The sequence below is a fragment of the Idiotropiscis lumnitzeri genome, chromosome 5, assembly GCF_059441095.1.
Source record: "Idiotropiscis lumnitzeri isolate Australia: NSW breed Sydney's pygmy pipehorse chromosome 5, RoL_Ilum_1.0, whole genome shotgun sequence".
Lineage (NCBI taxonomy): Eukaryota > Metazoa > Chordata > Actinopteri > Syngnathiformes > Syngnathidae > Idiotropiscis > Idiotropiscis lumnitzeri.
The window spans coordinates 20752757-20763742 of record NC_142395.1 but is presented as its reverse complement, the minus strand read 5'-3'; the positions used below and the strand labels follow the sequence as shown (position 1 = coordinate 20763742).

The window sequence follows — 10986 nt, the reverse complement described above, 5'->3', positions numbered from 1 at the left end:
CCCTATAAGAAGGGAAGGCTCGAGAGAGGGGATGGGGGCTTTCCTTTTTCTTTATGGGGAGACTTCTTTTGACAATATAAACTGTGTATGGAGCAGAAATAGTCGATCAATGGACTATATTCTTCAAGGAAGCGTGGAATGTTCTTGGCAAAAAAGAAGGGAAGGCCTTCAAAAGAAACAACTCCAACCATGGACAAAGCAGTTGATATCATCATTCAGTCTAACAGAGGAGTGAAGAATAATTCACAGTATTTTGAAACTATGGGAGTAACACACCAAATTCTTCATTCAGTCGGAGTGCCCATGCATCAAGACAAAAATGTTAGACCTCACACAGGAGCCCCCAAACAGTGGATAACATCAACCAGGTGGGTTAGGAACTGCTTCCCCATACCTTTTATAGCCCAGACCTTGTCCCTTACGATTTCCACTTGTTCGGGCCCCTCCAAGAGGATAAAAACATTGTGAGAGTTCTACACAGAAGGCATACAAAAACTCATACTCCAATGGCAGAAATGTGTCACGGACAGATTGAAAAAAGTAAACATCTGCTAAATCTCACCTGAGCACTCCTTACACACAACATTAAAAAAAGTAAACAATCAGACCATAAAGCTGATGCCAAAATATTTATTGTTCTCAATAGAAAAGCATTTTGCAAAGCAAAGCATTTTTTAGCACATGTAGAACAAATTTTTTTTTTAAATGGACAAGACCTTGAAGGTGTGAGATATAGTCAAAATGTAAATCTCGATACAGGTCAATTTACATGTTTTTAACGATCCCAATTTAGTATTTTTCCTTAAAATTACGTGAATTTAATGGCAATTATTGGTTTCTTCTGATCGTTAAACGTGGAGTTGCTGACTATGTTGCCACTCCTGTGCTCTAATTGGTTCTCATTCACTTGTAAATGTGTAGATATGTTCTTACTTGGCGCAGTAGTTATATGCAAAATCAGCATCAGAATCATGACACGTCTGTACCGTCCCATTTTCTTTGCATCTTTGTAGAAAAACAGCATCTTTAAAAGCAAGCATCTTTAAGCCATCGTCAACCAGTAACTTTCTATCAGAATACTTGAGTAAATACTTAATTTGATTAGTTTGTTGTTTCTCATTCACAGTTCATTAACTGACATCAGTTTTTATACAAACATTTCTGAGAATGTTTCAGACATTTAACAGATACAAAAAAATAAGACAAAATATTCAATTCATTACATATTTTACAAATTCTGTCAATAAAACTACCTGTACATACAAACAACGAACCAATAATTTTCTTCATATTAACAACAACTTCAACAATTATTGTGACATTATAAAAACTTTCACATATAAACAAATAACATTTGTATTGAAAGAAACCAAACAAAAACTAAAGGCTCTCTCTCATTGCACTTTATGTACATTTCTAACATGCTTCTTCAAATGTCCAGATTGTGTAAAGTGTTTAGGGCAATGTGGGCAAGAATGTGGTTTCTCTCCTGTATGGATATACTTGTGTCTTTTCAGGTTGTTCTGGTCAAAAAATCCTTTCCCGCAATATGGGCACCAGTGTCTTTTCTCACCAGTATGCCACCTCAGATGTGCGTTGAGTTCTACACTCCGTAGAAATTTCTTTTCACACAAATGGCAGTGGAATGGTTTCTCCCCTGTATGAGTTCGTATGTGAGTCTCCACATCTCGCTTTGTGAAGAAGGCTTTGTTGCAGAGCTGGCAGACAAAGGGTTTATGTTTCCCATGTACCATCTGGAGATGTTTGTTGAGGCCAAAACCATATACAAAACCCTTCCCACACTGCTGGCAAATATGGAGCCTGCCATTGCGATGAACTCCGTTGTGGCGTTTAAGACCCTTGGCGTCAGGAAAGCTCTTCCCACAGTGGGAGCAACAGAATGGTCTGTGACCAGTATGGAGACTGACGTGGCTCTCCAGGGCAGCACTGCTGCTCAGAACACGACCACATTCCTCACACTGGTTCTTAAGCAGCTTCTTACCATTGACAGATCGAGGCTGCATGGGTGGTGCAAGTTGCATCTTTTTGCTGGTTCGCACTTTAGGAGGAGTGCAAACAGTTTGAGAAGTACATTTGTTTCTCGTTTTATCACTGGTATGGTGGTTAATTGCCTGCTTAGTTTTCTGTACCTTTGTTTGTGCATCGTTTACTATGTCCTGAGCTTTTGCTGCTTTGGCTAATTTCTTTGCCTTCTGTACCTTTACATTATTTTCTTGCATAGTAGCCTTTTGATTTAGAGTTGATTTCTTGGCACTACTTGAACTAGCACCATTTTTAGTCAATGTTGGTGAGCGAGCGCTAGGGGAAGCAGTTTCCACCAGTAACAAATTGGATCCCTGTTTTGACATTTGTTCTCCTTTAGAATTGGAAGGTTTGGGTCTGGCATTATTTTTAATTAAACTGGAATCAGTCTGACGGATAGGAGTTAACTGGGACTTTTTGGGGATAGAATAATTTCTACTTAATTTCATTCTTGAAGGAGAAAGCAAAGTCTTTTCAAAGGCAGGCTTTTTAACACTGCCATTTTCTTTAGGAGACAGAGACCTCTTATGACTCTTAGCTGGCAAATGAAGGGTGGGGATGTCTTTAGTCTTACTTGACTTTCGACACACAGTTGTGGCTTTCAGCTTATTTGGGACAGCCACACCTTTACTTGTGCTCTGCTTTCTAGTGAGAGCAACAGGGAGTGTGGTTTGAGTAACACAAAGTTTATCTTCAGGCAACCTTGAAACAAGACTCTTATCAGAATCTCCCAAGTTTTCCATAGAATCTCCTGACGTTTCAGAGATAGATGGGTTGGATGTATAACCACGAAGCAGGCGTAATTTTGTCCTTTCCAACACAGTTGTGCCAGGAGTTAAAATAGAACGTGGACATGTAGTAGATTCAAATGTTTTGCTTTCAGAATCGTCGGCTATGTATGGTTTTCCTGAGTTTATTGAAATGTGTTCAATAGTATCTCCCATTTTTAGGCTGTCAGACTCTAATGCGTGTTTTGTTGCGCCTACAAGGGTGGTATTTTTTTCAGTGAGTGGCACTGGGGCAATAATTGATGTGCTGTCTGTAGTGTCTTTTACAGATAGCCTATACAGACTTACAATTGGTTTACGGGGGATAACAGGCATAGGCTCAAATGTAGTCTTAATTTCAGGGTAACTGATGTTTGTACTCCGCTGCTTGCCGAGACATACTGGGGAAAACTCAATTTCTGTTAGCGGACCTCTGGGACTCACCGTATTTGTGGAAACAGGAATAGACTCATGGGTAGACACCTGTTCATTTGTGCTAACATTTTCTAATCTAGGTTTCTTGGACCTTTCAGGGATATAATTTTTTTCTCTAGGTGGCTGTGGATTTGTTCTTGCTCTTTTATCATGTGGACGCATTCTGAGGTGAATTCCGAGACGGGCAAAAAGGGATCTTCTATGTGACATGCTCCTGTGATCGGTGCTGGTCTCTTCACATGAACTTCGGCAATCTGCAGACTCATTGGTTAATGTCTACAACACAAGAAGAAACACCAACAGTTACAGCATTACCAGTAATGAGATTGTTTTATTAGCCATTAAAAACATTACTTTAACAGGGTTTCTGCATGTATCAGAAAATTAAATTTAATATTTTTTATTGTAATTTATAACAAATTTAATGCCCTCATCCTACATATACACACACATGCTCACGCTTCCACACATATTCTGTCACCAGGTAGCATTAGTGGTTCATGTGAGACAATGATGAGAAGAACAGTAGATTTTTCTTTTCAAATTAAGAGCAAATCAATTAGAACATGAAGGAACTAATTGTGGACTGCTACCCATTTTGTACATTGCAAATTACAACTAGCACCCATTATCCACAAATATAATTAGTTTAATTTAATTAATGTTGATTTAAGCCCTTACATCTTACACAATCCATTTTATGCTTTTTAATGACCAACTGTAACTCAGTTTTAGACAAAAGGTAGTAACTTCAACATTACCTTTTTGGCGTCTTGAATTACAGGCGTCACTGCCAACTGTGCAAGGAACTGAGTTTTCGTCATTTGTAAATGAGGTTCAGCTAAGTCCTTCGAGACGGTGGTTAATTGCAAAGGATCAGAAAAGTCAATTGGTGAAACAAAATCCTTCTCTGCATTGTTGATGATTTCCTCATCCAGAGTGACAGTCTTACATGCTTGGTCAGAGGCAGCTGAAAACTTGTCGTTGTCAAAGTCTGTTGTTGTTTTCTCCAAGATTGGTTCAGACACATTTGAAGGTGTACAGGGTGACAAACGAGGAGTTGGTGCTTCTCCGAAAGTGGAGCTTTGCACTGCTTTCCGTGATATAGAAGAGACATTTAAAGTTTCAGCAACAAACACGTCTTTTGATTTGGGGCCCGTGCTGGTTGATAACGCAGGCCCTACTGAAGGGCAGACCATTGTTTCTGATGCCTGGTCATTGTTCAAAGATGATGTGCTAATTGGTGGGACAACTTCAGATTTCCTTTTATGAGAAAGCAGTTGTGAAACCAAAACTGATCCAGTGCACAATCTAGGATGGGACAGTCTTTGTATTCTAATTACTGGAACAAGTGGAAAAGAGTCAGTCGCTATATTCACAGATGACAATGTTGCCTCAGGAGTTATTTCTGAACTTTCAGAATCGCTTGTCGGTTGTGATAAACACTCCATCTGCGACAATGGACAGTGTAAGGGTTCCCCAGGAGTTATAGCTAAACTTTCACAAGTGCTCGTCGGCTGTGACGAACACTCCAGTTGCTGGGAGGTTAATGGGCAGTTTAGAGGTATTTCCTTAACTGACAAAACAGTTGCTTCTTCACCAGGAGTGATTTCTGAACTTTTACATATACTTCTCGGCTGTGACGAGCACTCCAGTTGCGGGGATGACAACGGGCAAATTATTGGTACACGCTCGTGTAACAATGCCCCTGACTGTTCCCCAGGAGTTATTTCTAAACTTTCATAAGTGACCGATGGCTTTGAGGAACACTCCAGTTGCGGGGATGACAATGTGCAGTTTATTGATACCCTCTCAGCTGACAACGCTGCTGCTTGTTCCGCAGGAATTAATTCTGGACCTCCGTAAATGCTCATTGTCTGTGACAGACATTCTGGTTGCGGGGATGACAACCGGGATAAATTAAATGGTGTCTGATCAGTTACCAATAGTGTTTCCTTTTCATCTGAAGTCACTTGACCACCGGTGTTTGGATGCTGTGAAAATGACATAATAATGGCTGGTCCGATTGAATTCTGGTTCGTAGGTGCAATGAGAGCCTCAGACAGTTGTGGTTGGCTTTCCACAACATCTGTAGCTCTACAAATTATTATTGTTATTTTTTTGCACGATGCTGGGCCTGAGCTTTGTTCTGTTGAGCTCAATGCTGGTTTAGACATGACAAGGGAAGCATCTGTTGTAGAGGTAACATCATTTCTCATTAGAGAAAGTCCAGTGGATGAAGATGATAGAGATGTACACTTATTTTTGGCAGCAGCAACTGTTGACACAACAGCTGAAATCTGGTTTGGAGACAGTGGGGCAATCATACCTTGTGGATTAGTGGATGGTGATTTGGAAAACACAAAGATTTTTTTGGGGACAAGGACAGAGCCCACCGTTGTCTCTAATGATTCGGCCGGTATATTTGCAGTATGAGGAGTGCACTGCTCAAGTGATTTGCTTGCTGTAGCAGTCAATGTTGGTGGCATATCAGAAGAATCAACACTGTGTTTTGCTTGTGGAGCTGTAGAAACTCTAATGAGAGACTGAGAATTGCTGGTTTCCGTAGCATAAGAGTTCAAAAATGTCTCATTTGTCGACTCTTCTTCTACGTCACTTACATTGATGGTTGGTGGTGACTGTGATGACAATGCTTGAGGAGGTGATGAAGACTGCACAACAGATGGTGAAGTAACAGCAGAGAGCGTACACTCGTCTTGGGCTGTTGCATTTTCTTGCGTCGAGACAAGATCCTTTGACTGATCCATTGCTTCAACGAGTAGCATCGCATCCTGGAGCATTACAGAGCTTTTATGTATCTCAAGCGGATGAAATAGCTCTTGTGTTGAGGAAGATGAATTCTTCGTTTCATCATGTGATGCGCCATCAGCAACAGTTGAAGGTAACAAAAGTGTTTCCTTGGGGGACTTTGGCAGGTGTTTCACTTTTTCTGATGGCTGTTTTCTTTTTTTTCTGTTTTTGTTTACTTGCACTTCTGTTTCAGACTTTGTCTTATCTTCCATCAAGCCCCATTTGATTTGTTCTGCTAGTGGTTGGTCCGGCATTGCTGACTCAACGTTTTGTTCATGTACTAGTGTTTCACCAAATGATGGTAGCTTAATTTGAAAATCTGATGCCTGCAATTCTTGGGTGCCCAATGCAGATAATGTTTGGCCAGCACTGGATAACATGTCATCAGCCTCCATTGACTGATTATGTGCCGCATGTAAATTGTGATCCTCTTCCACACTAGGGTGAACTGTGATCACTTGAGATGCACTGCATTTTTTGTGCTCTTTGTTTAAACATTGCTGGTCAATCTCAGGGCCGTCTGTTTCATTTCCACATGCAGATGTTGGAGGTGTACCTAGGAAAGTAAAGGTGGAAATGATAAAAGAGACTTAAGATTGACAAGACATTTAGAGTTTGAAAACCTTTTGAAGTACCAAGAGTCAATATTCTCAGTCAGTTTTTACTTCTCACCTGCAACTGCACACATTTTGTTTCTGCTGACGACAGTGGGTTCAGAATCCTTTAAAATAAACAGATAAAAGAAAAAAAATTACATATAATTTATAGCATATTACATATAATTTATAGCAATAAAAAAAACACATAAAAGACAGTCATGTCAATGGTATTAATAAAGCAACAATTCAGGACAGAGAAGGTGAAGCAACCCTAAACAACTCAAACCTTATTACGGTCAAGCTTTCCGGAATTATGGGAAGCTCTGAGTTCATTTTCTGCACTACAGTACCTACAAGGGGCGTACCTTTAGCATCCTCTTTCACCTCTGCATGCGGTCTTTAGTCATGTCCACCTTTCCTCTATATAAAAAGTGCTTCGGCAGGCAGTGCTCCCCAGTCAGTCAAAGGGAGCACTCAAGAAAGTCACAATATTTACAGATTTTGGAACTCGGTGCACACACAAGGCCGTATTCGGCGCCCCATCCACTTTGGAGAAAATGTAAAACTTTGTGTGCCTTATGGTCGAGAAAATACGGTACAAAAGAGAGGTAGAGGCCATGACTATAAATATGACAATGTTGTCCAACAACTCATCCTTTTACAATGCTTTCGGCACTTTTCCAGAACTTTTTCACCTGCTACAGTACCATGTAGAGTCAAGTTATCACAACATACAGCTTTGGAGAGGTGTTATTTTCTACAACCGTACCTTATATTTGGTATTTAACTAGAATGCTTTGATATTACCAAATACCAAACCATACCAAATCAGACGAATAGCTCTCTCACAACTGCAAATTGTTTCTCACCATTCACCCCAAAAGAGCCGTTCAAAAGGATGACTCATTCGCTAATGTCACCACGCTAATTTAAGATTTGCAAACACAAGAGAAACGACAATTAACTTAGCCAAGAGAAGTTACAGAGAAAATCAGGAAAACCAGTTGACTGCTATCGATTCTGCGCCAGTGTGCGATGCATTGTAAATAGTTACAAACTAGAGAGGACCATACAAAAAGTCACTTTCTGATTTCAATGCACACCCAACACCCGCCCACCTTTACCATCCCATTCAACTTTCAAATAATATTCAATGAATACCGAAGAGAATGCACTTAAATCATGGGCACTAGCACAGCGCCATACCATCACACATGCTGGCTTTCGAACTTTGATTCCCTAACAAGGAGGTTCTTTTCCTCTTTAGCTCAGAGGACACAACACCCAAATTACAAAAACAATTTGAAATTTGGACTCGTCAGACCACAAATCACTTTTCTTCTATGCATCAATTCATCTTAGATGATCTCGGGGACTGAGAAACTAGTGGCATTTCTGTGTGCTGTTGTAAATGGTTTGTGCTTTCTAAGTTAATGATTATTTGCTAAACACAAAGTTTAACAGTTTGAACTAGGGCTGCATGATAAATCGAAATCTAATCGACATCGAACAAGCTCTAAGACAGCGATCGTACATCCAGAATCGTCCTGCACGAATCCTGACTACAACCAGAAAATTTGACTACAATAGCCTGGTGCTCAGGTCTATGCACCAACTTCCTGTCTCAAGAAATATACTTCAACTCAATTCTGCTTGCATATAAGTCCCTTTGTGGTCCTAGTCTCTTACATGTAAAAGCCACTTGAACCTTCTCAGGCTCGGAGAACCTCATGGAATGGTTTCTGACCTGTGCACAAGGTCAATGCTTATTTGCCTTCTTGTAATTGTATCTAACTGTGAAGCACTTTGTATCTGGTGTAGAAATGTCGCTCTTGAAATGAACTTGCCGTACCTTGCCAATTTTATTAAAATGCACAGATGGCTTGTGCGATATACAGAGCAACAACGTTTTAACAAGTTGCTGACTTTTTGCTACAAGACATGCACGCACCTCGTGGTTTGAAAGTGAAACTGTCTGGCTTGAATTTCCGCCTTTTGCAGCGTCATCATCGTGGTCATTGACCAGCAGGTACATAATTTCCTCTTCATTACATTGTTTGCCATTTTCATTTAGGATTTGCCCCACTGGTTCCACTAGCAGAAAAAGCTGGCCAAGGTCTGGAAACATTTACACAAAGTCAAATTAACATGCTTAAGTACATTTATTATATCTTGATACACTGCAAGCAATACAATACATACAGGATATGTAATCTAATTACAAGGCGATACATTATTAAAATGACAATACAAATGAATCTGATAACAAAACAATATGATTCACAGTATCAGATTTGTTGGTTACATCATTCGATGCAACCACAGTGTTGTTTTCGTCAACAATGATAAATATATTTCATCAACGGCGAAAACATGACATGAAAAAAATATTATTTTTACACAGTATTGTACGTGGGGGGAAAGAAATTCACATTCATCAAAGTGGATGTGACAGATTGGCAATTGGAAGAGGAAATAAATCATTTTTTAAATGTAAACCTGAAAAGGTGTGGCCGTAAGTGTGACTGAATAATTGACTACAAAATATTTTTCCAAGTCAGAGATATTATAAATGTAATATCAAACAAATCAATTTGTGTGGTTTTGTATAAATGTGAATGTGAGAATTTCCACTTATTTAATAAATCATTTCCACTTATTTTTTAAATATACAACAGTGTAATATGTGTAATTACGCATACACCACTCAATAGAGCGTTCCAATGCGACCACACTTGGCTGTTCAGTCAGCATGTTCTCTGGAATTTTTTGTTCGCTGAACATTGACGCTCCGAAAGCAACCCAGATTAAAAACACAAGCCGCTCCGCGACGTGCACCGTTCAAGAAGACCACCTCCAGGATTTATCAATGAAGCGTTCATCCAAAATCGACAGCGACTCGTGCCATGAAGCTGATAGCTTCATGACTTGGCTGCAAGCGGTGGTGGACGCCAACGTGCATGAGTGGCAACAGCCAGGCATCCCGGGTACCGAGTCGTCGGTAAGAAGCTAATTTTGTTGTGCTAACGTCGTCAGTTTAGCGACCAAAAGCAAATTGCACTGCGCTGTTCAGAAAGCAGTTTTTGGTACGCGTAATCAGGATGGAATTACACATTGCTGGGAAACGGTTACTTCAAAAAGCACCTGAATTTGGATGACAACGTGCACATAGGGACATGATGTTCAATGTATTACTTGTGTTAATCTTGGAATAATTACAAATCTTTGTTGTATAATTCACGGCTCATACTTGACATTTTGCTCGGGATACACGGCTGCCGTGGTTCGCCAAACAGGATAAACAACGGAAATAACGTCACTGCGCGCTATAAAAAGACCCCCACTGAGGGTCACATTTAAGTGAATGTAATTGCGGGTCACAAAATTGGCTTCAAGCATAATTTTGAGAGGTAAGATCAAAAATATTCTGTAGCATTTTGAAAAGCATACAAGGATGTAAACTCACCACATTGAACGGCTGAATCCTGCATCGTTGAAAGGCTACTTTGGCCGGAGTCACTGATCGCAAAGGTTCTTGCTTCCGCCTTTTGTCTTGATGTAGTTTTGAGGGCCTCGTTCTCCGCCTTCAGCTTAGATATTTCTGTCTTTAATTCTTCAACCACCGTTTCAAAAAGTTTGGTTGTTTCCGCGATTGTACTTTTCACCAGAACCTCCATAAAGGAGGCATACTTTGTCTGAAAATGGTCCGTTGACATGGCTGTACGTTATCCTTGAGCTTGAGTTAGGAGAAACGGCTGTACTTGGAACGGTTGCCTTCGTCGAAATGCGGCATGCGTGATGGCAATCTTCAAAATGGCTACCAGACATGTAAAGCGTTACGTCACTTTACCTCATTGTCTTTGTTTATTGTGATGTAGGTGGCGCAGTACCGCCGCCTACTGTGCTGGAGTGTGGTTACCTATACATAGAGACCCTGAACGCTGCCTATATAATATAAATTGACTACTTCCTAATATTAGAAAATTATAGGCATTAGCCCAGCGCCAACCGTAGTTTCAATACTATTTTTCAGTGTACCCTCATACATGACCTGTATCATTTGATCATACTTCTCTGCCACTCCAGACTTCCTCAGTACCAGCTATTCTCTGTCTACTCAGTCATATGCTTTCTCTCGGTGGACAAGGACACAATGAAGCTCCTTTTGCCTTTTGACCGATATACTTCTCTATCAACACTAAAGGCAAATAATGCATCTGTAGTACTCTTCCTCGACATGAAACCACACTGTTCTCCACAAATAGCTTTATTGTGTGGCCTGAAAGCCCCATAGACCATGAGTAGCCCACACTCAACAGCAATGTGACATT

General features: G+C 40.3%; 1 protein-coding gene across 1 annotated transcript; it reads right to left on the bottom strand.

Annotated features, from left to right (window-relative positions):
- Positions 1 to 616: 616 nt before the first annotated feature.
- Positions 617 to 10525, bottom strand: LOC148337234 (uncharacterized). The gene is made up of 5 exons (XM_088295520.1): positions 10122 to 10525; positions 8607 to 8773; positions 6729 to 6777; positions 4007 to 6612; positions 617 to 3521 (listed from the first exon to the last, which is right to left on the bottom strand). Exons 1-5 carry the CDS (start codon positions 10369 to 10371, stop codon positions 1395 to 1397), a joined length of 5199 nt encoding a protein of 1732 aa, XP_088151646.1. The 5' UTR covers positions 10372 to 10525; the 3' UTR covers positions 617 to 1394.
- Between the last annotated feature and the right edge of the window lie 461 nt (positions 10526 to 10986).